This window comes from Podarcis filfolensis, assembly GCF_964270895.1.
Source record: "Podarcis filfolensis genome assembly, chromosome: 11".
In the NCBI taxonomy this organism is placed as follows: domain Eukaryota; kingdom Metazoa; phylum Chordata; class Lepidosauria; order Squamata; family Lacertidae; genus Podarcis; species Podarcis filfolensis.
Genome location: NC_139613.1, coordinates 9,044,959 through 9,072,886, shown reverse-complemented (window position 1 = coordinate 9,072,886; position 27,928 = coordinate 9,044,959). Strand labels below are relative to the sequence as shown.

The 27,928-nt window shown below is 45.3% G+C and overlaps 2 protein-coding genes across 3 annotated transcripts in view; both read left to right on the top strand.

The window, feature by feature from the left end:
- The window catches only part of SKOR2 (SKI family transcriptional corepressor 2), a gene marked incomplete at its 5' end in the record, with an annotated part of 32,046 nt that extends 28,769 nt beyond the window's left edge, over nucleotides 1-3,277 (top strand). Inside the window, one exon of one of the 2 annotated variants that reach the window (XM_083575581.1) lies at nucleotides 3,240-3,277. Of the gene's footprint in view, nucleotides 1-1,089; nucleotides 1,126-3,239 lie in introns of those variants that run through there. The other variant, XM_083575580.1, reaches the window with a different exon arrangement.
- A 3,724-nt stretch (nucleotides 3,278-7,001) lies between these two features.
- LOC310744485 (uncharacterized protein) lies at nucleotides 7,002-16,208 on the top strand. The gene is made up of 4 exons (XM_083575947.1): nucleotides 7,002-7,117; nucleotides 11,544-11,599; nucleotides 13,636-13,753; nucleotides 15,499-16,208. Exons 1-4 carry the CDS (start codon nucleotides 7,086-7,088, stop codon nucleotides 15,662-15,664), a joined length of 372 nt encoding a protein of 123 aa, XP_083432073.1. The 5' UTR covers nucleotides 7,002-7,085; the 3' UTR covers nucleotides 15,665-16,208.
- Nucleotides 16,209-27,928: the final 11,720 nt, after the last annotated feature.

The window sequence follows — 27,928 nt, the reverse complement described above, 5'->3', positions numbered from 1 at the left end:
TTGAGAATGCATAGTAGTCCAGAGTAAATAAAAGAGGAAGCAAGGAGGAATGCTTTTAGGAAACCCCGGAGGTCATAAGCAGGAGAGGCAGGATTTACCATCTCCTTGTGAACTCTCTTCCTGGCACTTAGATTAACAAAACTAACAATAGCTACATCAAAGAGAGCCTAGGACTTGCCACATCACCACAGAGCCACATCACCACAGAGCCTAGGACTTGCCGATCAGAAGGTCGGCAGTTCGAATCCCCGCAACGGGGTGAGCTCCCATTGCTCGGTCCCTGCTCCTGCCAACCTAGCAGTAGAAGGAAGGTAAACGGTGTTTCTGTGTGCTGCTCTGGTACACCAGAAGCGGCTTTGTCATGCTGGCCACATGACCAAGAAGCTGTCTGCGGACAAATGCCAGCTCCCTTGGCCAATAAACCGATATGAGCGCCACAACCCCAGAGTCGGTCACGACTGGACCTAATGGTCAGGGGTCCCTTTACCTTTACCTTTTACATCAAAGAAGCTACCTACTATCTTTATGATCCAGGATGCCCGGTGAAGCAACTGGCCTGTGTTTTAGAATGCTTATACGTGCCTGTCGGGTGTAGAGAAAGCAAATGGTAGAGATAGAGTGGCTTGTGGGATTTGATCCGAAATTATTGTCAATGAATCAAATCCAGTCAACGCAATGCTTTCATCGCGGACACAATGGCTTGATGCATATTTTATAATTCCTCATAGCGATCCCACCTGACCCCCACACTCTGGGTATTTGCACCCCAACACCCTGCAAAGCAGGAATCTTTGGCCCAACGTGGGGCTTGAACCCACAACCTTGAGATTAAGGGTCTCATGGTCTACCGACTGAGCATGTGCTCCTCCACTTCGTTAAGACACCTGCAACCAATGTACATCGTCGTTTGCATTCTTTTTGTTCCGAGAGCCAGCAAACGAAAACAAACACCCTGCTCTAAATAGATCTATCTATTCTTGGTAATAATCCCAGCGGTTTCTCTGCTTGGATGGTTTAGTTAGCATTTAAGCGAACACTAATCTTTGAAAAGCACTGCTGTCTACTTTTTTTATATTAAAAAAAAATCAGGCTGTCTGCAGGGGAGGCATGTCAGCGACAACAGACCCAGCATGAGAAATTTATCTCCTGTGCTTTTCACTCTCTGCATATCTTAAGCACACTGCCTCTCTTACTTGCTCAAGCGATTCTGCGCAACAGGTAAACCTCCCAGCCAAATGCAGCCTGCCAGCCTTGCATTGTGTAGCCCGGCAGAAGCTGACAGTCCCCTTATTTTTTGCAGTGTTGGTCCCAGCAGGATTTGGCCTGCAAGGGCCAGAGACCAGGTTGGGCACAAGTCAAGGTCTAGATCAGTGAACATAGGAAATTGGGCAGAGACTGGGATACAGGTGAGGCCAAGTAGCTGGCCACATTCTCTACAGCAGCTGCTCTGATAAGCTTCTCAGACTAAAGTACTGAACTAATGTTAACTCAAGCCTCTTTGGCTCCTCTAATTGCCTGGTCCAGTTGGGCTCATGAGCACAGTACAGCCCTCTCTGGCCGTTCTCTGGGTGGCGTTGCAGAGCAGGGACTATCAGTTTCATCCCTAATTCTGCACGATTGCTTGAACGGAGCAGCAATCAACTGCACAGAGGTGTGTGAGAGAGAGGCTTTGCCTTGAATTTGCTTGGAGGGAAACATTGATTCATATAGTGTCAGATTTACTATTCAAGCACAATTCAAAGTGTTGGTGCTGACCTTTAAAGCCCTAAATGGCCTCAGTCCAGTATACCTGAAGGGGTGTCTCCACCCCCATCGTTCTGCCCGGACACTGAGGTCCAGCGCCGAGGGCCTTCCGGCAAGAAGCCAAGTTATAGGGAACCAGGCGGAGGGCCTTCTCGGTAGTGGCACCCGCCCTGTGGAACGCCCTCCCATCAGATGTCAAAGAGAAGAACAACTACCAGACTTTTAGAAGACATCTGAAGGCAGCCCTGTTTAGGGAAGCTTTTAATGTTTAATAGAATATTGTATTTTAATATTGTGTTGGAAGCCGCCCAGAGTGGCTGGAGAAACCCAGACAGATGGGAGGGGTATTAATATTATTATTATTATTATTATTATTACTACTACTACTACTACTACTACTACCCATTTAAAATAAGCTGAAATGTTAAATCCTGCCCAATTTTGAATTTGTGTGCATAGTTTTTATTTCAGCATGCCACTCAAGGAACATGTCCAGCTTCAACCCACTCTGGGCAGCTCTGGGCTGTGCGGCAAATTAGCACTACCCTGGAAAATGGGACCCCCTTCTGTGGATGCTGAATAATAATAATAGTAATAATAATAATAATTTATTATTTATACCCCGCCCATCTGGCTGGGCTTCCCCAGCCACCCCGGGTGGCTTCCAACAGAATATTAAAATACAGTCATGCATCAAACATTAAAAGCTTCCCGAAACAGGGCTGCCTTCAGATGTCTTCTAAAAGTCTGGTAGTTGTTGTTCTCTTTGACATCTGGTGGGAGGGCGTTCCACAGGGCGGGTGCCACTACCGAGAAGGCCCTCTGCCTGGTTCCCTGTAACTTGGCTTCTCGCAGTGAGGGAACCGCCAGAAGGCCCTCAGCGCTGGACCTCAGTATCCGGGCAGAATGATGGGGGTGGAGACGCTCCTTCAGCTATGGGACGGATTCAGGGTTTCCACTTCTGTGTTCTGTGAATGATGGCAGTTTAGACCCAATGAGAAGAGGGTCCTGTTCTCCTACTCTGGAGGGTAGGCTTCAAATTACAAGAAAGGAAATTCCTGCTCAACACCAGGAAGAACTTTCTAACAGTAAGAGCTGTTCAATGGTGGAACGGTCTCCTTCAGAAGGTGGTGGATTCTCCTTCATTGGAGTTTTTTAAGCAAAGGTTGGATGAGCATCTGTCATGGATGCTTTAGCTGAGATTCTTGCATTGCAGGGGGTTGGACTAGATGACCCTGGGGTCCCTTCCAACTCTACAATTCTATGATTCTATGACTGTCAGAACAATTTCATTGGTGGATCTGCCTACACTTGCTAAGCCTTGCCAACTTGCTCTAGCCAAGGGAGATAAGGCTTTCTTCTTATTTTTGTTATTGCTGTCAATGGGAGAGAATTGTTAAATTATGGACGGTCATAGCTAAGATTTATGTAATTAAATCAAATCATGTTACTGATTTATAGCCTGTTCTAATATTTTCTTTTCTCTCGCCTTATAGCAGAAGCGCAGGATCCTCTGATAAGAAACTACCCACCCATCGCTTTGATTTCAGACTTACTTGAAGACTGAAAATGGAAGGGCTTTGGGTGTTTTTTTTAAAAAATAAGGAAGAAACAAAAATAAATCAGGTTCCATTGAACCCAAGGACAAGTGACCTCAAAGCTTCATGGACAACCATGTAAATTAGAATGTAGCAGACATTTATTAATTTCAAAAGAAGAGGAGGAGGAAGAGGAAGAAGAAGAAGAGGAGTTTTTTAAAAAGGTGGAACAATTCAAGAATGCCTGTCTTGGATCTTTTTGGTGGTGCCAGAGTTTGGTTTGGTGTTTTTAGAAGGACTCCTCAACTTGATAGAAACTGAGAAAAGGCTTTCTGACCCAGTCATGTGGTTAAACCCACACAAAAGACCCTTCCAAGGCTTCCCGGTGCACTGTCACAAAAGCACGTGGAAAGTTCAGCTTGTTTTGCTTTTGAAGAGTGATTCTTTTGTGGAAAGGAACGTGATTCAGAAGGGGGGGGAGAGAACAAACTTGGGCTAGCGTGACATTGAGATGTATTGATGGAAGAGCATTAGCCATACCCAGCGCTTTCTGAAAGCAGACTGGGAAATTCAAGGATCCTCATCCACTCAACCACCTTTTCCCAGACTCTCTCCGTTCTCTCCCAGTATTTTGCCTGCTGTATGAATGAAGATTGTACTCTTCTGGAAATATTTTACAATTTATTATTGAGTGTAATTAAAAATATAACCCCTGAGATTAAAAGGAAAAAAAAGGTATTTAACTCTGTTGTAGTTTCTTTAACATTCATGTGGATAAAAAAAAGTCTATAATAAAAACAGAAAACTATATGACGTAATAGTTGGTGCTTTCCTGCAAGTCAGCTGTTTCATTCATTTGCTTTCATTCATCTTCCTCCTTCCCTGTTGTTTGTCATGGCAGGTAATAACTGTGTTGGTTGATAAGCTTGAATATGTGTGCAGATATGAAGCTGCTGCAGGCCATTGATATATCTGGTTCAGTGTTGTCTACAAGGAGTAGGGTCTCTAAGGTCTCGGATAGGGTTTCCCCCCAGCCCTACCTGGAAATGTAGGGACGCGGATGGCGCTGTGGGTTAAACCACAGAGCCTAGGACTTGCTGATCAGAAGGTCGGCGGTTCGAATCCCCACGACGGGGTGAGCTCCCGTTGTTCAGTCCCTGCTCCTGCCAGCCTAGCAGTTCGAAAGCACGTCAAAGTGCAAGTAGATAAATAGGTACCGCTCCAGCGGGAAGGTAAATGGCGTTTCCGTGCGCTGCTCTGGTTCGCCAGAAGCAGCTTAGTCATGCTGGCCACATGACCCAGAAGCTGTACGCCAGCTCCCTCGGCCAATAAAGCGAGATGAGCACTGCAACCCCAGAGTCGTCCGCAACTGGACCTAATGGTCAGGGGTCCCTCTACCCCTGGGTGGTTGTATTTGGGGTCTTTAGCACTGCGGTGCATTTGCTCTGTCATGCAGCTACAGACTTTCCAACATCGCCACTGTGCAATTCTTTTATTCCTTCTCTTTCCTAAAGGAAAAAAAAAAACCAGCCTGTTCTGGACCCAGCATCTCTTCACAATTGTTCTGAAATTGGTATAATATTTAAATAGCATTGTCCCAACTGTTTGCGCACCTTGCCTGTCTTCTCCTCTTGAACTGTTTCTGACAATGGAGAGAGGAGGAAAGTAATAGGTGGTGTTTGGGGAGCCTACAACATTTCACCTGGGAGAAACTCCCTCCCCAAACACCCCTTCTCTCAATTCAGGGATGAGGAACCTGTGGCCCTCCAGATGTTGATGCCTTCTCACTCCTTTCAGCCCCAGCCAGCATGGCGAATGGTCAGGCAAGATGGGAGTTTTAGTCCAACAACATCTAGGAAGCCACAGGCTCCCCATCCATTGTTTAAGGAACTTGGGGCCTTTGAGTCAGGGGGCACATCCGCTGCAAAACATTTTTCTCCTTCTTTGGTTCAGTAGTCCTTGCGCCCAGTTGTGATGACCATGACATCAAACGGACAACTCGCATATGCGACTGAACCATCACAGACTCAACACCTTGGGGAGGGCTTTACTATCACCTGATCTTACCACAAGCACAACATTTTCCATCCCAGAGAGGCAGCCGTCTTGTTAGTCTGTTTCACCAAACCAACAGAGTCATTTAAGGTGCTCTGTGGTGGCGCTGTGGGTTAAAGCACAGAGCCTAGGGCTTGCCGATCAGAAGGTCGGCAGTTCGAATCCCCGCGACGGGGTGAGCTCCCGTTGCTCGGTCCCTGCTCCTGCCAACCTAGCAGTTCGAAAGCATGTCAAAGTGCAAGTAGATAAAAAGGTACCGCTCCGGCGGTAAACGGCGTTTCTGTGCCCTGCTCTGGTTCGCCAGAAGTGGCTTAGTCATGCTGGCCACATGACCTGGAAGCTGTACACCGGCTCCCTCGGCCAGTAAAGCGAGATGAGCGCCGCAACTCCAGAGTCATCAATGACAGGACCTAATGGTCAGGGGTCCCTTTACCTTTACCTAAGATTCTTTTAATGTTTTCAGTGGAGTTGATTCAGGAATTTAGCTGACACTTGTCAAGTTTTGAATAGTCAGGTTTTGGATAACCTAGTGCTGTACAGCTTACGGGTGAATTATCCCATAAGATAGCAGAAGTCAGATGGGCACTGGTTGTGCAATGATGCTCCATACAGGTATGTGTTCTCTGTGTGCAAATCTATGTGCTCTGTGTTCCACTCAAAGTTGCATGACTTTATGTAATCATTTCCACCTTTTGATTGAAACCCAGTGAGTCAGTCGGCATCTAGGCAGAGAAACAATGAGACCAAGTCCATTTTTTCAGCTGTGAAATGTCTGCTAAAAATCACCTTATGGTCACAATATCATCCTTATCTTTGTACTAAATGATTCCAGTCTTGTGTAAAAAATCTGTGGGGGTTTCGAATAATGATATTTAACAGGAATAATGGTTGTGGCTTACTGTATTTCCCATAAATTCCCTTTGGTGAAGGCAGCTGGGTTCTTGCTGCTGTTTTTATATAGTTGCCACCACCTCTACTGCAGCTTATCTTCTGAGGACATTAATGCTTGACCTCTGCAAAGAACCTGTTCAGAACAGCTGGCATTCCACAACAGTGTGAAGGACCGAGTGATGGGACGCAGAAGAACAGAAACTGCTGGGGAAATGAGATTGCTTTTCTCTCTGTGAAGTGCAAGTGATTCTACATCTAACTAGTTCTACTACTAGTAGTAGTAAAAGGTAAAGGGACTCCTGACCATTAGGTCCAGTCGCGGACGACTCTGGGGTTGTGGCACTCATCTCACTTTGGCCGGGGGAGCCGGCGTGCAGAGCATGCTCTGGCGAACCAGAGCAGTGCACGGAAACATGGTTTACCTTCCCGACAGAGTGGTACCTATTTATCTACTTGCACTTTGACATGCTTTCAAACTGCTAGGTGGGCAGGAGCAGGGACTGAGCAACAGGAGCTCACCCCGTCGTGAGGACTCAAACCACTGACCTTCTGATCGGCAAGCCCTAGGCTCTCTGGTTTAACCCACAGTGCCACCCACGTCCCTAGTAGTAGTAGTAGTGCTATCGTAAAATCAAAAACTAGCATGCAGAACTAACCCTGTAGGGGGAGCCTTGGTATCTTACAGAACGCAGTGTGAAAGAAATTACCGGTACATGGGTGAGGCAGGAGATTCCACCTCCCTCTCAATAAAAGGCTAAGAGCAACTAAACTCCTCAGGAGTACGAGAAGGTGACAAGCTGAGAGCTCAGCATGACAAGATCTTCTTTCATCGAGAGACCGAATGAGACCCAGTGAGAGATGAACAGGAAAGAAGACTTGACAGCCACAAGGTAATGAGTCCACAGATCCTTGTTTTATGTCTAAATGCTGTTTATTCCTCCCTCTCACCCATTTCTGGTGTAAATTTCTTCAGTTCAGAGTCTATGGGGACTTTGAGACATCCCCCAAACAGCACTTTTTGACCCAGAACTGGCCAAATGAGGCTGCGGGTCAGGGCATTCACTGGGGCTTTTGGGGCTCTGTGGGCGAAATCAAACTGTGGCGTTGGCAGTACAGTGGTACCTCAGGTTACCTACGCTTCAGGTTACAGACTCTGCTAACCCAGAAATAGTGCTTCAGGTTAAGAACTTTGCTTCAGGATGAGAACAGAAATCGTGCTCCGGCGGCGTGGCAGCAGCAGGAAGCCCAATTAGCTAAAGTGGTGCTTCAGGTTAAGAACAGTTTCAGGTTAAGAACAGACCTTCAGAACAAATTAAGTACTTAACCCGAGGTACCACTGTACCAGAATGACCTCCTTGGGGCACAAGCCTAGGCAGCGTGTATGGAGGACCTGGGCTGCCCGGACAAAAATGATGTGGTCCAAAGGAAAGCAGAGCAATACGTTTGGCAGCAGCTTGGCTGCAGAAATTGCCAGAAGGAGGCCAACAAGGCGCCATCCAACTGTCTTAGGGACTCCGCTCCAGAATTGTGTAGGGTTTACTCCCTAACCTTTTCTTCTCTCAAAGATATCCCACAAGGCAGCAGAGATTTAGGATCAGTTTTCCTTCTCCTAGAGGGGCTCCCTTCCCCGGTTCACAAGCCCCATTAGCCCCTCACTTCCCTGTACAGCACATGCAGAAATCGCCTTCTTGACCAACCCTCACTCTCGGTCTCACCCACTCAATCCTCTGGAGCCTGACTTCGCATGCAAGAGCAGTCCCTAACTCACTGAGGGTTTGAGACCCATTGGTTATACTCACTTGGTTTAGCCGGCCAGTCAAAGCCTTTATTTAGGGTGTGGCTGCTGTCCCATGCAGACAGCTTCTAGCAGTTTCTTTAGGCTGGGTATTAAAATAAGAGGAAGGAAGAGACAAATACAGTGGAACCTCGGGTTAAGTACTTAATTTGTTCCGGAGGTCCATTCTTAACCTGAAACTGTTCTTAACCTGAAGCACCACTTTAGCCAATGGGGCCTCCTGCTGCTGCCGCGCCGCCACCGCACGATTTCTGTTCTCATCCTGAAGCAAAGTTCTTAACCTGAAGCACTATTTCTGGGTTAGTGGAGTCTGTAACCCAGATGTAACCCAGTCTGTAAGCATATGTAACCTGAAGCGTATGTAACTTGAGGTACCACTGTATGTTGTTGGGAATGGGGCTAAGAACACAAGACGAGCCCTACAGAATCAGGCAGAGGGTCCCTAATGGAATCATCTTGGAAGCCAGCTCAGTTGTGCTAGAACCATTAGAACTACCAGTTTCTTGTTTCTGGATGTGAGGGCGATCTGGCTGCGACATCTGATCACCAGTTTCTTGTGAGCAATCTGACTGCAGAATTCTGCACCAGCCTGAAGTCTTCAGAGGCAGCCCCGTGTGGGATATACAGTGATCTACTTCCTGCGAAGATGGAGGCATTCCTTAGCCATCATGGCAGAAAGCAACTGGCAGTTCCATCTCTCCTGATCGCTCTTCTTTTCACATGCAAGGGAAGTCCCTAACTCTCTGAGGGTTTAACACCCATCGACTACCCTCACCCACTTTAGCCGGCTAGTTGAAGCTGCTCCTGGGGTGTGGCTGCTGTCTATGCTGACAGCTTCTAGTAGCCACAGGTGAGAGATGAGTGCAGGGTGGGAACCAAAGGTGGACAAACTACCCCAGAAGGAGCACGATAGGTACCCCCCAGAGGTACTACCCCTCTCCTTGATTAAAACCCGCTGGAGAATGTTCCTCCAATTATTCTCATTAGTTATGGCCACCAAGTGAAGCAGGGGCAATACAGCACTAAATAGGAGAGGGCCATTGCGTCCAAATCCCCATTGGTGGGCTTTCTGGAGGAATCTAGCTGGCCACAGCAGAAAGTTGGATGCTGAACTACAGTAGATGGGTCTTTGGTCTGATCCAAAGGAGCATCCTACGACCTTATTCCCATGGAGTCCAGGCTCTGTCAAAGGCACATCAAATCACGACAGGGAAGACACAGCCTCACTTACAATACCATTATCTTTCTTTCTTCTTCCGAAGTGGGGGAAAAAGCCACAACATAAATACGAAATGTCTTATCAGGAAAAATAATGTACGTGACAACAAAACTCCCGTTAAACATTATAGCACATAATTTCAGAGCCCGATTCCGTTCTGAGCCTCCGTTAAAGCCTTGGGATTTAAAGGCCTTCCTTCCCCATAAATTCATCCCAAGGCATTTTCGTTTTGTCACTTGGGCGTTAATATAGTGGCTTCCTTGTGGCATTTATGCACTGACCCCGGCTGCCCCTTATTATAAATGAGGTGTGGAATTACCGAATGCATAGCCCGATAGCACACCTTTAATAAATATGTTAATCAACTGGCTGTGGCATGTCCCCAGGTGCCGGGGAGTTTGTGCCTTGCGTTATGTATGGGGCACTTTAAATTCTATTCTCTTTGCACTGACAACCTTAAGTTAAAACAAATTTATTGGGGTGGGGTGAAGAACAGGGGGGAATCCATTAGCCACGGGTTGTATATGTGAAGAAGCAAGACAATGAGAGAGAGAGAAGTCCCCAGAAAAAAAGGGTGTGCAAGTCCTTTTCACGCCTAAGTAAAATCAGAAACGATGCCTGAGACCCGGAAAGAAATCCTCCCCACACTAGCATATGTGTGGCTTTTCTTAGATCAGCTTGGGAAAAACTTAGTACAGTGATAGGCAACCTAAGGCCCAGGGGCTGGATGAGGCCCAACTGCCTTCTCAATCCGGCCCGTGGAAGGTCTGGGAATCAGCGTTCTTTGACATGAGTAGAATGTGTCCTTTTATTTAAAATGCATCTCTGGGTTATTTGTGGGGCATAGGAATTTGTTCATTTTTAATTTCCCCCACCCAAAAAATATAGGGCTGCCAAAATAGAAACATCGCCACCTGACCCCAACCCCACTCATCTTCCCCCCTCCACCTCTTTCCCCCTTTTCTTCAACAAATGAAACCGATGTGTGTAAAAAAAAAGTTACATGGGGAAAAAATATGAGGGAGACATTGCACATACCGTTGTAAATCAAGAAAATATTTAATAAAAATACATTATATATATATAGAGAGAGAGAGAGAGAGAGGGACAGTCCATGTCTGAGGGACAGTCCATGGCTGAAAAAGGTTGCTGACCCCTGACAGTACAATGAACTTATAAGATGCTTGGGCCCAAATGCCAGCAAATACATAGTCAGTCACTTACCTGCTGCTTTGTGGGACACCTTAAGGAGAAGAAAAGGCTGAGGAGCAAACCCTACACAAATCCGGAGTGGAGTCCCTAAGGCAGTTGGGTGGCATCTTGTACACCTCCTTCTGGCAACCAAGCTGATGCTAAATGTCTTGCTCTGCTTTCCTTTGAACTGCATCAGTGAGGCTGAGAGGAGGGTCTTGGTGTCTGGGCAGCCTAGGACCTCCACACACACCGCCCAGGCTTATGGCCCAGGGAGGTCACTGTGGCACTGCTAGTGCAGCAAAAACAATGCAGGAGGTAGCAGTTACGAGTTACGGTTTCTGCAGCCACAGCAGGCGCCGTGATTCTCCAGCGGTTTGGCTTCAACCCTGGTGGCGTACTCCATTGTCTCTCAAGACAGACGGATGCCGAAAACAACAGTCAGTCACTACAGAGGGATGATGTCAGGAGGAGTCCCAGGACCCTACAAACCCCAAGTCTGTTGCTCCAATCCCCATGTCTCCTACCCCTTTCCCTCCCACTTTAAAGACTTTGCTTACAGGGCAATGCAATGGGGAGGTGGGGTGGAGATGCCTCGCAACTCTAGCAGAGCGAGCAAGCCTGCTCCTGCAATTATATTTAGCACACATTCCCATTTTAATGGTTTAAAACAGGGGTCAGCAAACTTTTTCAGCAGGGGGCCAGTCCACTGTCCCTCAGACTTTGGGGGGGGCCGCACTATATTTTGGAAAAAAAATATGAACGAATTCCTATGCCCCACAAATAACCCAGAGATGCATTTTAAATAAAAGGATACATTCAACTCATGTAAACACACGATGATTCCTGGACCGTCTGCAGGCCGGATTGAGAAGGCGATTGGGCTGGATCCGGCCCCCGGGCCTTAGTTTGCCTACCCATGGTTTAAAACCATGGTGGAATACCTGTGGCCCTTCACACATCACTGGACTCCCACACCCATCAGTATCAGGTAGCACAGCAAATGATCAGGAATGATGGGAATGGCCTTTAGGAATGTACATCACCCCCAACCTATCACATTAACAACCTTCATCCTTCTTACAGCTCTCTGCTCTGTTTTGCTTTGCAGCATGCTTACTCCTAGGGAGGAGGAATTCTATGGAACACTTCCCCCCAAAGATCCAGGTACTCTACACTGCAAAGCTATATTCAGCTAAGGTTGATCCCATTCATTTAAAAACAAAACGTTGGAAGGCCAACAAGGTTTCCTCTTGTTCCAAACTGTACAAGCTCACTGGCAATGTTTCTGTCACTTCTTGCCTCCTGAAGATTTTGCCACAGGTCTCAACATCAACCTGAGACATAGGTGTAGCCAGGATTTATGTTAGGGGCCAAGGTTTATGTTGGGGCATGCAGAACCAAGCTTAGTTATGTATTTTTCTTTATTTACTTGATTGGGGGGGGGCAACTGCCCCTCCCCCCCCCAGCTATGCCCATGTCCTGAGACATTCAGGGCCTTCTGGCGGTTCCCTCGCTGTGAGAAACCAAATTACAGGGAACCAGGCAGAGGGCCTTCTCGGTAGTGGCACCTGCCCTGTGGAACGCCCTCCCACCAGATGTCAAAGAGAAAAACAACCATCAGACTTTTAGAAGACATCTGAAGGCAGACCTGTTTAGGGAAGCTTTTGATGTTTAATAGACTATTGTATTTTAGTATTCTGTTTGAAGCCGCCCAGAGTGGCTGGGGAAACCAGCTGGGGTATAAATAAATTATTATTATTATTATTATTATTATTATTATTATTATTATTACTACTACTACTACTACTACTAAGCTCACCCTCCCCCCAAATACTTCATGCCAGTCAGGTTGACTTCTAGATTGAGTCTCTTTCCAATCACAGACCAGCAAATTCAGGTTGTATAACCACAGCTGATTGGGTGGTCTTGTGCAACAAACTCGCTTCCTGAAAAGATCAGACTTTTTGTGATAAGGGAAGTGATAGGGAAATGCGCTGGAAGTGTGGGATGAAAAATCGTCTAAGCTCCTTGCAAGCAAATCAGAACGAATGCTCAATAAGCACATTGTCTGGAAGCACCAAGAATGTCAGTGTCAATAAATGCAACTTCTTTGTAACTATAGCACAGAAACTAGGGCAGGTGCTTATTCCCCTGAGCTCAGAATTTACTAAGCCAGGTCTAGCTGCCCCACCTGTTTGCTCATGAGCCTGGATTGCCTGCCATGGGGCCAGGTAAAAGGTAAGGTAAAGGGACCCCTGACCATTAGGTCCAATCGTGGCCGACTCTGGGGTTGCGGTGCTCATCTCGCTTTATTGGCCGAGGGAGCCAGCGTACAGCTTCTGGGTCATGTGGCCAGCATGACTAAGCCGCTTCTGGCGAACCAGAGCAGCACACGGAAACGCCGTTTACCTTCCCGCTGGAGCGGTACCTATTTATCTACTTGCATTTTGATGTGCTTTCGAACTGCTATGTTGGCAGGAGCAGGGACTGAGCAACAGGAGCGCACCCCGTCGTGGGGATTCGAACTGCCGACCTTCTGATCGGCAAGTCCTAGGCTCTGTGGTTTAACCCGTGCCCCATGGGGCCAGATACCATGTGGAAATAATAATTTTTAGAGATGCTCTTTGTATGCTCTTAGCAGATGCTGATCAACAACCCTGGGAGGAACTTCGTTTTATAAATCTAGTCACCACTCCTCACTATTTGTTGTTTCCCTGCACGGCTTCTCTGCAAAGGTGACGATGGTTCATTTCCATGAACATATGCAGCTGCCTTGTTCCAAGTCAGACCACTGGTCCATTGGGCTACTCCAGCTTTCACTGACCTGATGCTCTTCAGACATTGCTGAACTGCAACCTCTGCCAGTTCCAGCTAGCATGGCTCTGCTGGCTAGGAGTGACTGGCATTGTAGTCCAACAAAATCCGGTGGGCACCAGGTTGGCGAAGCTGGCATCATCTTTCCAGGCAGGGGTCCTTCCCATCAACTGCTACGTGGCCCTTCTTAAAATTAAACTGAAGATAGCAAGGGTTGAATCTGGGGTGATTTGCATGCAGATATGCTGAACAACAGACCAAGGTCTATTCACAAGCTTTTGCTTTTTTATTTCAAATCCATGTTGTCGAGAAAAGGATTAATGCTAATAACCTAACACCACGGGGTGTACATTTAAGGAATGGTTGCTTTTATTCTCTGTGCTTAGATCTTTCCTCTTGGACCTATGAGATCATCATGTTATGTCTCTCTGGGAGCATCTTTTTGGCAGCTCTGATGTTCGTTGCAGTGAAGACAATCCGAACGAGGGTCTTGCATTTTCAGAGGTAGTGCATTTCTGGGGAATCTGTCAGACTCCAGCTCTGCTGAAATATAGTCAAGAGTGGATTTCATGCTTTTTATTCAGCTCATAGTGGTGAAGAGGAATGGAAGTTCCCCCAGAATGTCTGCTTTATATACATTATTTACACAATGGGCCCCACGTGATTGGCTAATTCCGGGATTCTCCTGTAGGCCAATCAGGTTGCGGATTCCCCTCCACCTGGAGCTGGATTGGGTGGCTCCTGTGGACCAATCATACTGCTGCATTCTGGACCCTATTGTTCTAGGACCAATCAGACTGCTGCATTCTGAATCCTATTGTTCTAGGGCCAATCAGACTGCTGCCTTTTGGATCCTATTCAACTCAGTACATAACATCTGCTTTCATGCTTACATTCCAAACAAACTTAGAACATACCCGATACCGTGTTCCTTCACCAAGCTGGGGACTACAAATCCCATTAGCCCCAGTCAACATAGCCAGCTGTTAAGGCTGATGGGAGTTGTAGTCCAACATCTAGAGGGCACCAAGTTGTAGAAGGCTGCCCTATGGTGTTGCACAAGAAGTATTGTGGGTCTTCAACTCCCTGAATGCAGGAGCAACACAACACAATGCAACCAGGACGGGGTTGGTGAAACTATTGCTACATAAGCAGGTCATATTTTAATCCTTGGGCACCATGTAACCACTGGAGAGGCAGAAGCAAAGCAATTCTTTGACTGGTCTTGCCATGGTGTAAATCTTTTGGCATGTCACCCTCCCCCTATCGGCCTGATTTGAAAATTCATTTAGCTTAATTAATTCATTATTTATTAAATTTGCATACCGCCCTTCAGCCGAAGATCACAGGGTGGTTCGCAGCATAAAAATACAAAACGAAAACGCCGAATACATAATAAAACAAAAGCAAAAGCGATGCAAACCAAGAACCCTCTCCCTAAAGAGCATCAAACACCTAAACTCCTGGATGTTTTGAGCCAGGAAATTAGAAGCTAAAATGTTAAAGAGAAAATTCTCATTCCTTCTTCCCCTGCACCCCACTCCCAACAAAAAGCCAAGACATTTTAGTGGCCTTAGAGGCAGCAAAAGGATGTCCTAAACCAGGGGTCAGCAACCTTTTCCAGCCGTCGGCCAGTCCACCATCCCTCAGACCATGTGGGGGGCTGGACTATATTTTGGGGGGAAATGAACGAATTCCTATGCCCCACAAATAACCCAGAGATGCATTTTAAATAAAAAGACACATTATACTCATGTAAAAACACGCTGATTCCTGGACCGTCCATGGGCCAGATTGAGAAGGCGATTGGGCCGCATCCGGCCCACGGGCCTTAGGTTGCCTACCCCTGTCCTAAACTCTCCCCTTCCATCCACTTCCTTGGATAGCAGAAAGAGAGTATTACATTTTGAAGCCATTTCTTAGAGGTTTAGAACGAGATCTTCCTGCCTAGCCCCATTTTTAAAACTTTATTAGGAAGCAGGAACCTCACTTTTGTGATTATTTATTCTAATGATTAAGCTAAGATTCAGACATAAAAGATGCTACAGCTCAGCTCAGGATTTCAGGACTTTTCTCTCCCAAAGATCTTCCTGAGAAGTTGCAGTTTGCAAATCTTTCCTCCCCACTGCATTTTATTATTATTATTATTATTATTACTACTACTAGTAGTCTAGGACAGTCTAGGCAGAACATCACACTTGACCAGCCAATTAATTTTGCTATGTTGAATTTTTTTATTCTTGTTTCAGAAAGGGTAAACCAAGCAGCCCCGCCAAAGAGCTTTCTGCAGCTGAAACAGTGGTGGTGAATATTATTGTGAAGCGCAATGAAACGAAGGATATTTTTACAGCGCAGATTACTGGACCAGCGTATATAATATACATGTCTGAGACAGAAATGCCACTTGAAGCTTGAAGAGGAAAATACTGTGGGATAACCAGCTTCAAATAACCAACATGCTTAAGTCTAGTTAATGCATGAAGGGGTTAAAACCATAGAGTAAGCTGTCCTGCTAAGCTTAGCTATGTCACTTCCCCTCACCTTCGGAAGAAATAGGTAATCAAGCCTATAGTTGTACGCAGTCTACCTGATTAACTCAGTGTGTGAAGAGGATTGAGCTGGTTGTTTCAGCACAGGCGCATGGCTTTCACCAGCCATTCTTGTGTTCCTATACCAATAATTTAGGAACTTTCACCAATTTGTAACTAAGCTAAATTTCACTGCCTGTGCAACTTTCCTGAAGCACGTGAATCTGACCTTTGGAGAGTTTACTTACATTTTTAACTTACCAAACGTATAGTCTTTTCCTATGCTGAGAGAAGAGGGAAATTTTGGAATTCACTTAGAAAGGCATATTTAAAAGTTTAGCCTATATTTGCATGCATTACTTTGCTGAATATGTTTTTTCCCCCAAATAATATTTATTATTTTCAGTAAATAAACATAATAAAAAAGAAAAGATTAACAATAATAAAGACAAACAAAAAATAGGAGAAAAAGTGAAAAAAGATACATACAACATATTACCACTTAATTAATTAAAATTAAGTGCCATCCATCTTCATAGACATAGTATTTGACTTCCTCGAATCTCTTCCATCCGAATTTATTAGTAATTACTTTGCTGAATATGTTGATACTTTAAATCTCTGCTGTGGTTCTCACTCCAAGCTTGGATATTGGCATCCAGAAAAGGTAAAGGGACCCCTAACCATTAGGTCCAGTCGTGACCGACTCTGGGGTTGCGGCGCTCATCTCGCTTTATTGGCCGAGGGAGCTGGCATACAGCTTCCGGGTCATGTGGCCAGCATGACTAAGCCGCTTCTGGAGAACCAGCGCAGCGCACAGAAACGCCGTTTACCTTCCCGCTGGAGCGGTACCTATTTATCTACTTGCACTTTGACGTGCTTTTGAACTGCTAGGTTGGCAGGAGCAGGGACTGAGTAACGGGAGCTCACCCCGTCGCAGGGATTCAAACCACCAACCTTCTGATCGGCAAGTCCTAGGCTCTGTGGTTTAACCCACAGCGCCACCCACGTCCCATATATATATATCGCCACCCACAAATATTTATATTTATGTAAAAGGGTCAACTGGAAACTGAATTCACAAGTCTATGCAGTATTCTGCTTGAGTTAGCACTGACAGAGAATGCCTCATTTGATCTCAGGCTCTTCCACACATCTTTTTCACGTTGCATTTGTGATGATTTCTGCGCATGATGGCAATGGGCAGTTGTACGCGATCCCATTTTCAGTACCGTTTGTTTGTGCCTTCAAAAAATTCAGCTGAACAATATAACACAACACGATGGCCAATAACAATGGCACTAAACACTATTTATAGACTAATAGAAATGATCAGAAATTACAGCCAAAGTCTCTAAATCTTCTTCACCAGTCGCGGTAGAATAATTCAAAAGTTCAATTATCATAATCTGTCACCAAATATTGCCGGAACAGAGTTACTTAGTTGGTCTCTGAGGTGCTACTGAACAATTTTTTAATTTTTAAAATCTATTTCTATTGTATTAAGGTATTGTTGATGGAGCACCCAAGAGGATTACAAGGCAATTTGTAATCTTGTACTAGAATTTAAGATCCAAATACTGGGGTGCCTGTGTCTGCTAAGACACGGCAGCAGATGGTTCCCCATTATTTCCAAATTCAGATTTACAGCCTGAGCTCTTACTGTGAAGTCTTGCTATTCAATTCAAAGCCTATGAATTCAAATATGAATTTATTGCGTACCGCTGTGGTGGGGAACCTGACTTTTTCATCATCCGCAATAAAGATTTAGAGGTGCATTTAAATAATTTAGAATGCCAAATCAAAAGCTCTTTTATTGTTCAGGCAACAGATGAAGACTTTTGTTATTGTTGTTCTCCAAGACTCTTTTTAGTGTTGTTTTACGGCTTGAATATTGTTTTTTTTATATATGATCCTGCATGATTTTCAGTTGTTCTGATGCTTTATTGTATAATAATCATTTTATTGTTGTTTATTGAAAGTGGATACATTTTAGAGTTTAAAAGTATATATTTTAAAGAAAATAAATAAAAGCATCTGACTGCAGACAGATATGAACTTACCCTCCTGCAAAGTCTTTGCTGAGTCTAAGGAGCTCCATAAATGTTGAAAAGCTGCAGTTACAACTCTCTACTTGATGGATTTGAAGCTGAGATGGGATAAGGAGAACTCCTTCAGCTATGGGACACTTGGAGTTCGAGTTGGCCCTTCTCTACATTCAAACCCCTTATGAGTATAATCTCTGTGGGAACTAAGGACTGAGGTTGTACACAAGGTGTTCGGATCAGTCAGGGCAACCACTTGTGCCCTGGATCCTTGCAGCTCTTGGCTGATAATAATAATAATAATAATAATTTAATAATAATTTATTATATATACCCCGCCCATCTGGCTGGGCTTCCCCAGCCACTCTGGGCGGCTTCCAAAAAAATATTAAAATACTGTAATACATCAAATATTAAAAGCTTCCCTAAACAGGGCTGCCTTCAGATGTCTTCTAAAAGTCTGGTAGTTGTTGTTCTCTTTGACATCTGGTGGGAGGGCGTTCCACAGGGCGGGTGCCACTACCGAGAAGGCCCTCTGCTTGGTTCCCTGTAACTTGACTTCTCACAGTGAGGGAACCGCCAGAAGGCCCTCGGTGCTGGACCTCAGTGTCTGGGTAGATCAATGGGGGTGGAGACGCTCCTTCAGATATACTGGACTACCGTATTTTTTGCTCCATAAGACGCACTTTTTTCCTCCTAAAAAGTAAGGGGAAATGTCTGTGCGTCTTATGGAGTAAATGTGTGGTTGATCGCTGGCTCCCTTTCCAGCCCCTTGCCCAGGCCTCCATTTTTGAATGTTCTGCAGACAGAGTCCATTTGTTTTTCCAGCGACATGTGACTGGCTGATTAGATTAGCTGTCTGGAAACTGTAGAAATGGCTCCCTTTCCTTTCCTAAAGAAGCTGCAGAACTGTGAATTGAACCCCATAAAAACAGGATTTTTTCCCTTTGCAACAGAAGCCGCACAACTTTGAGCTGATCCTCAAAAAAACGGGGCTTTTCCCCTTTCTTCCTCTAAAAACTGGGTGCGTCTTATGGTCAGGTGCGTCTTATGGAGCGAAAAATACAGTATATATCTGGCTATATAATAACTAGGAGGGAGGGGACAACTGGCCGGGGTAGGGTGGTGATTAATTCCTTGCGAGAGGGGGTGCTCCCTGCCTGCCTGAAGGAGGCAGTGATACAACCACTCCTCAGTGAACCCTCTCTAGATTTGGAAAATCTGAGTAATTACCGGCCAGTTGCCAGTCTCCCCTTCTTGGACAAGGTTCTTGAAAGAGTGGTTTGCAGAAGTCACCATACTTTTTAGGTCTGTAGGCAGATTTAAATTTTTGAGTTAATGTCATGGATGTTGCCATCTCTGGTCAACAACTCTCCCAGATCTCACACATACAGAGAGAGAAAGAGGATGTGCACAAACATTTTTTTTTTTGCGAAGGATCTGGATTGGACTGATCCACAAGCCTTGGAAAGCACATAGAGCTGAAAGAGAAAGTGGAAAAGGGCATAACTTTGTCCTTTAGTTTTATGTACTTGTCAAGGGGAAACAAGATAACCACCCTTCGCTTCCCCGCTCCTCCACATGCAGCTGCTGGGTGACCTTGGGCCAGTCACACTTCTTTGAAGTCTCTCAGCCCCACTCACCTCACAGAGTGTTTGTTGTGGGGGAGGAAGGGAAAGGAGATTGTTAGCCGCTTTGAGACTCCTTAGGGTAGTGATAAAGCGGGATATCAAATCCAAACACACCCTCACCATCTCGTGATTACGGGAATATCTCCAGAGTACCACTGTGCCCATGTGTGCCTAAGAATGCCATGTTGGCCAGACACAAACAACAAATTACATATATTAACTGCCCAGGAGCCAAGGTAAAGGTAAAGGGACCCCTGACCGTTAGGTCCAGTAGCAGACGACTCTGGGGTTGCGGCGCTCATCTCGCTTTGTTGGCCGAGGGAGCTGGTGTACAGCTTCCAGGTCATGTGGCCAGCATGACTAAGCCGCTTCTGGCGAACCAGAGCAGCGCACGGAAACGCCGTTTACCTTCCTGCCGGAGTGGTACCTATTTATCTACTTGCACTTTGATGTGCTTTCGAACTGCTAGGTTGGCAGGAGCTGGGACCGAGCAACGGGAGCTCACCCCGTAGCAGGGATTCAAACCACCAACCTTCTGATCGGCAAGCCCTAGGCTCTGTGGTTTAGACCACAGCGCCACCCGCATCCCGTTTTTAAAAGTTGTCACTTCCAGTTTCATTTGAGATTCACATTGTGAGCTTGTGCTACCAGCAGCCACCAAGTCAGAATGCCTACTTTAATTAATGTCGACCGGGCAGGCACAAAATGGGCACACACACTCATAATATGCCTGGGCTTTAATTATGAATAAATGAAGAATTTCAGCGGAGCTTGATTCGAGGTACAATTGAGAACTGCCAGCTGGTAAAATTCTTCCTTCAAGCATGTTAATTTTGGACACTGGCAGCATCTCAAAGCCACCATATGAAGCCACGGGAAAAATCATCTGAAATCTAAGCAGAATGCTACGTAACTCAAATACATTGGTAAGCTTGGATAATACTATCTATCCTAATAACAACTGGAGCTTTCTAGAACAAACATTGTTTATTTCTACACGCATGCTCCATCTTATAATGCTGTGTTTTCCAGATAGTTCCGATACCTGTCCCTCCTTTCTTGTGAGTCTATCTTACTCTCAATATATACACATTTATATCCCATTTACACTAATGGGATTCACACATGTGTATCGAGGAGAGCAAATATAACTTAGCTCTGTGTGTGCCTCTGCCATCGTTTATGGCACTCGGCTGAATTTCTTAAAGTAGGGTCTCCTTGCACTGATGAACCTGCAAAAGAAGAAGAATGTGCTTATCGGAGGGAATAGTACATAAACACTCCTTTATATGGAGAAAAGAGGCTATACTCTCTGTAATGTCAGGTACGTCTTACCTTTCCTCCAGACATCATTTTGCTGCTTGTTTCCCCAACCTCATTCCATATCATCAGCAGCTGCTGGCAGTGGGAGGAAACCCATAGTATAGTGATGTTAGGACACACTATACGTTGAAAAATGTTACACGGAGGGAGTACTGTAATTTATTGCATTTATATCCTGCCCTGCCTCCAACAAGCAAAGGCAACCAGTATGGTCCTTTGCTCTCCCATTTTATTCTCACAGCAGCCTTTTGAAGTAGGTTGAAACTGGGAGAAATGACTGAAATATTGTTCTCCGCACGTTTCTCAGTTCTACCTAGTAAGTCATTAGTGTATCTGTAGAAGCTGTAGAACCACAAATGCATGCCAGGCAGGCTATGTGCATTGGAAACAGAATGAAACAACACACGAAATACTTAACATGAATATTTGTTGTTGTTGTTGTTAAGTTGTTTAGTCATGTCTGCCTCTTCGTGACCCCATGGACCAGAGCACGCCAGGCCCTCCTGTCTTCCACTGCCTCCCGCAGTTTGGTCAAACTCATGCTGGTAGCTTTGAGAACACTGTCCAACCATCTCATCCTCTGTCGTCCCCTTCTCCTTGTGCCCTCAATCTTTCCCAGCATCAGGGTCTTTTCCAGGGAGTCTTCTCTTCTCATGAGGTGGCCAAAGTACTGGAGCCTCAGCTTCAGGATCTGTCCTTCCAGTGAGCACTCAGGGCTGATTTCCTTCAGCATCCTTCAGATAGGTTTGATCTTCTTGCAGTCCATGGGACTCTCAAGAGTCTCCTCCAGCGCCATAATTAAAAAGCATCAATTCTTCGGCCTTCTTTATGGTCCAGCTCTCACTTCCATACATCACTACTGGGAAAACCATAGCTTTAACTATACGGACCTTTGTTGGCAAGGTGTTAATTGATTGAAATTGTGTCTCTGTTGTAGAGTCAGAGCCCCTCCAGCTCAGATGTGTACTCTTCATCCTGCTGGAGTGGCATCTGCACAGGTTTTGGGGCAGTCATCCTGCTTCATTTACAGTCAGTGCAGATCTCATAACATCCTGCTGAAATCCCATGACTTTTTGTACAACAAATGTTCTGGTTTATCCCGGCCACCACCACCACCCGCCCCGATTTTGTTACACTATAGCCCCTCTGCATCAATGACGGGGTAGAATTGGGGAAGCAGAACAAACTAAATCAGAATAAATCCGCCACTGGTACAATGCACGTTGCAGAAATCACGCATAATAAAACTTGCAGTCTCAGGTGGCCCTTAATCATATGACACTGGACCATGCATGCACTTTAATGCTGCAAAACTGGGCAAAAGACATGCTTATTGTCACTTAGGAAAAAAACTCTAGGAGCAAAAGTATTATACAGTTCAAGTAGAATACCAAAAACACTTGGATTACCTTAAAAAAAACACCCTAGAAATATGTGATTACCTTGTTCAAGGTACAGGCAACTCTCCATTTACGCTGGGGTTTGTAGTGGAAGTGCAGAAGACAATTGTATTTTGAGGAGTTAGGTGGCATGTCCCTTTCCCTTTAACATCCCCAGTTTGATTCTTGTGTTTCACACACCTGTCAGGAGTTTCTTGGGTTCTTCTGTGTCGCAAGTGGTGGCTGGATGGCAGGCTGCAGGTAGTGGGAGACTCTCAGCCACTCTGTATTAGTTTCATCTCAGGGTAATGGCTAATCATGAGTAATGCCAAGTGCACTTGGTTACATCTAGGCAGGCTATAAAAGCCATAGGTGGGAGGGGCCCAGGGAGCTTCTACCCAGATCAAAGAACCTGATGCTGGGAGATCGACAGTCGGGGTCTTTCTCCTGCTGGTCTATCTGGGGCTCCGGGCAGCTGAAGGAGAGACTGGGTAGCCCCTGTCGGGTATGTTTTTATGTTATGTTTTGTATGCCTGCTGTTTGTTAATAAAACGGTTTTGGTTCCCCTTCCACCTCCTCATTCCTTTTGTCCTGATATACTTGGAAAGAACTGCTGTATTTGGCAGCACAGGGTTACATTTCAGGGATGAAGAAGAAGAGTTTGGATTTGATATCCCGCTTTATCACTACCCGAAGGAGTCTCAAAGCGGCTAACATTCTCCTTTCCCTTCCTCCTCCACAACAAACACTCTGTGAGGTGAGTGGGCCTGAGAGACTTCAGAGAAGTGTGACTGGCCCCAGGTCACCCAGCAGCTGCATGTGGAGGAGCAGGGAAGCGAACCCGGTTCACCAGATTACGAGTCTACCACTCTTAACCACTACACCACACACACCACACTACACCACACTTTAGGCTAGCACCTAAAGCCAAAAATCACATATAGTCAAAACTTCAATGGTTCAAGGGTGGGTGGGATTGCCAAAGCTCCCCCGCCCCGATGCCCATCCCATTTTCTTTTATTTTTTAAATTGCCAAGCACGTAAAACTGAATGCGCACAAGTTAAATGCGTGTAAGTTGCAAGTTCCCTGTACACAGGAGTCCGCTCACACAAAACACAATGCAGCCCATGTTTCACTGTCCTTGTCCTCTGTTTGCACTGCTATACAAGCCTTCCGATCAAAACAGAAGGATTTCATAGCTGCTATGAAAGCACAGCAATATTGCCAGGCATTGTGCTCTGATAGGGTAATAAAACCTGTCAACCATTCAGAATTAAGGCGTTCATATACTGTATGATTACTGCGAAATAAAATCACAGCGATGATGCAAATCAGAAGCCTGCCACCAATCAAAATGGAAAATATAAGTGAGAAAAAATTGTCTATTTATGCATCACTAGCTGTATAGTATCCCTGAGCTCCAGTTATTATTTGGTTTGTTATCTGTATTACAGTAGTGCCCAGAGGCCACACACAGTTGATATAACACAAAACATAATTGTTTTAGCTTGGAATCAATTATTAATCTTGACACCTGCATTTTAGGTAAATAACAATTAGAACCTGATGAGTTTTTTAATTACTATTTGAAACTCTATTTACATCGGCAGCAAAATGAAAAATATTAAGAGAGACAATGGTGAAATTAACCAGCTACAAAGCTGTAATAGTAAAAGGTAAAGGCAAAGGACCCCTGGACAGTTAAGTCCAGTCAAAGATGACTATGGGGTGTGGCACTCATCTAGCTTTCGTGTTTGTTCGGAGACAGCTTTTCCGGGTCATGTGTCCAGCACGACTAAACCGCTTCTGGTACAATGTGCCAGAGTGCATGGAAATGCCATTTACCTTCCCGCCGCAGCGGTACCTATTTATCTACTTGCACTGGTGTGCTTTTGAACTGGTAGGTTGGCAGGAGCTGGGACAGAGCAACAGGAGCTTACCCTGTTATGCAGATTCGAACCGCCAACTTTCTGATCGGCAAGCCCAAGAGGCTCAGTGGTTTAGACCACAGCGTCCCTAAAAATGAAAAATATTGAGAGAGACAATAATCAAATTAACCAGCTACAAAGCTATAATAGTAATGCTAGCTACTTAAAGTGAATGTGTGTGTGTTGGTTTGTTTTTTTAAAAACCCCAACCTACACAGTCATTAAGGAATGAACACATGCACATTAATTAGGTTGCAATTTTTCTTTCTAGTTTAAGTGCATAGTAAAATGTCTTACACTTTCAAAATAACAATCAATACTGAAAGGACATGTTCTCCGTGCTTTGGAAATCTCACCTGTGTGTAGAGAGCCATGAAAATAAAGATAGAAATCTCATCTCTTACAGAACCAACCAAAATGATCCAAGAATTAGAGTCCCTTCTCTATGACCTGGATCACACCATGTGTGAATGTAAAACTGTGGTTACATCTCTTCTCTCTTGGTCCTCCTGCTACCATGCTATCTGGAGCTAAGCCATCATTTGGCTTAGAGCTATGTCCATGCTTGGGCTTGGACAAACAAACAAACAACCCAATGACTAAGGTAAGACACTGAAAACATTTATAAAATTATGAATGGCTTAATGGAGGGAAATACGCTCTGGCTCATAATGCTAAAAACTGAGAAATCTGAAGAAACTGATAGGCAGTTTAATTTCACATTTCCTCCAAGGTGTCCAACCTGACTGTATGCTTGTATGCAACCTGACTGCGGCGGGAAGGTAAACGGCGTTTCCATGTGCTCTGGCACATTGCACCAGATATGGTTTAGTGGTGCTGGACACATGACCTGGAAAAGCTGGACAAACATGGACCACTTATAAACACCATCTCCAACTCCTCGAAAGATTCCATCAATGGTGTCTCTGAAAAAAATTACACATCACTTGGGAAGACTAATACCAGTGTACTGGAAGAAGCAAAGATCACGAGTGTCAATGCAATGATTCTTCAACATGAACTTCGTTGGACTGGTCATGTTGTGCGGATGCCTGATTATCATCTTCCAAAGCAACTACTCTATTCCGAACTTAAAAATGGAAAACGTAATGCTGGTGGTTAACAAAAGAGGTTTAAAGATTCTCTCAAGGCAAATCTAAAAAAAAAAATGCAGTATAAACACTGACAACTGGGAAACACTGGCCTGCAAGTGCTCCAATTGGAGAACAGCCTTTACCAAAGGTGTCATGGGCTTTGAAGACACTTGAACTCAGGATGAAAGGGAGAAACGTGCTAAGAGGAAGGCACGTTTAGGTAACCCTCAATTTGATCAACTTCTGCCTGGAAACCTATGTCCCCACTGTGGAAGGATGTGTGGATCCAGAATTGGCCTCCATAGTTACTTACAGACTGTGTTCATGGAAGACAATCTTACCAGGCTACAAGTGATCGTCAAAGAAGAAGATATGGTTCTCCCCACCCCCCGTTTATCTTCACAATAATCTTGTGATATAAATTAGCCTGATACTGCTGGCCAAAGTTCACTGCGGGTGCTTCCAAGACCGTTGCTCTTTTTGAGTGGGATTCAATCACATGCCAGCAAATTCAAGTTGCAACAATTAAAGCTGATCTGGAGTTCTTGTGCAACAAGTCTAGTCCTCTGAAATATCAGACAATTAGGAAAGTGACAAGAAAATGAAAAGTTAAAGTGTGGGGGTGTAGCTCAGGGGTAACACTTGCTTTGACAAACATAATCTAACCTAGAATCATAGAATCATAGAGTTGGAAGAGACCACAAGGGCCATCGAGTCCAACCCCCTGCCAAGCAGGAAACACCATCAGAGCACTCCTGACATATGGTTGTCAAGCCTCTGCTTAAAGACCTCCAAAGAAGGAGACTCCACCACACTCCTTGGCAGCAAATTCCACTGTCGAACAGCTCTTACTGTCAGGAAGTTCTTCCTAATGTTTAGGTGGAATCTTCTTTCTTGTAGTTTGGATCCATTGCTCCGTGTCCGCTTCTGTGGTGCAGCAGAAGACAACCTTTCTCCCTCCTCTATGTGACATCCTTCTATATATTTGAACATGGCTATCATATCACCCCTTAACCTCCTCTTCTCCAGGCTAAACATGCCCAGCTCCCTTAGCCGTTCCTCATAAGGCATCATTTCCAGGCCTTTGACCATTTTGGTTGCCCTCCTCTGGACACGTTCCAGTTTGTCAGTGTCCTTCTTGAACTGTGGTGCCCAGAACTGGACACAGTACTCCAGGTGAGGTCTGACCAGAGCAGAATACAGTGGCACTATTACTTCCCTTGATCTAGATGTATACTCCTATTGATGCAACCCAGAATTGCATTGGCTTTTTTAGCTGCCACGTCACACTGTTGGCTCATGTCAAGTTTGTGGTCAACCAAGACTCCTAGATCCTTTTCACATGTACTGCTCTCAAGCCAGGTGTCACCCACCTTGTATTTGTGCCTCTCATTTTTTTTTGCCCAAGTGCAATACTTTACATTTCTCCCTGTTAAAATTCATCTTGTTTGTTTTGGCCCAGTTCTCTAATCTGTCAAGGTCGTTTTGAAGTGTGATCCTGTCCTCTGGGGTGTTAGCCACCCCTCCCAGTTTGGTGTCATCTGCAAATTTGATCAGGATGCCCTTGAGTCCATCATCCAAGTCGTTGATAAAGATGTTGAATAAGACCGGGCCCAAGACAGAACCCTGTGGCACCCCACTAGTCACTCTTCTCCAGGATGAAGAGGAACCATTGATGAGCACCCTTTGGGTTCGGTCAGTCAGCCAGTTACAAATCCACTGAGTGGTAGCATAGTCAAGACCGCATTTTACCAGCTTCTTTACAAGAAAATCATGGGCCACCTTGTCAAATGCCTTGCTGAAATCAAGGTAGGCTACATCCACTGCGTTCCCTTCATCTACCAGGCTTGTAATTCTGTCAAAAAACGACAGAGTTTTCTGTCAAAAACCTGGCCACAAACAGATCAGGATGAATGCACAATCAACCAGTCATATATAGAAGCTGACTAGGATTAAAACTCAGGTCCTAGTTCAACCACGAGTGAACATACTGTATCTCTCATCTCAGAAAACCCTCAAAAGCATATGAGAGTTAAAGTATAGTTTACTCGTGGCTGAACAGCGACTGAGGGGACCTGAGTTTTTAACGCTTACGACCTTCAAAATAAATACACAATTACAAATATAACAGCAATCGTAAGCAATAAATAAAACATCGAAAAGTACACAGCCAAATTAAGCCATTTCCATATAATTAGATCTAATACAAGGGTACCAAAAAAACTAGCAACAAAAGCGAATGAAGGCGATGTTACAGGACACGGCCCAGCACTTGTGAAGGAGTATTAATTTATTTAAATGTGTATTTTTTGCTTGTTTTGTGTTTTTGTAACTGTAAAAGCACCCTATGATCCTCAAACTCATTTTATAAGTACTGTAATGAAATAGTAATAGTCTTTATTCGTAGGCTTAACATATCCACGCCCCGCCTCACAGCAAGCGCGAGGTGGCTTATTAACGTTCACCACCAGTCCCCTCAACGGACGCGTGTACACGTGTGAACGCGCTCCCAGGGTCCTGAGGCCACGACTCCTCCCGCGCCAGCCGCCTTATCGAGCCTCCGCCCCTTTCCTGGCCCCGCCCCCTCTGGAGCGGGAGGGGCGAGGAAAAGGCGGGAAAAGAAAACCAAGCCCTTCCCTTCGACTCCTCCGCGAGGAGCAACCTAACCACGCGCCTCTTCTGACGTCACTTCAGGGCGGTTGTCAGCCTTTGGTGGCGGTGGGACTCCGTTTCCCATCAGCCCCGGCCGG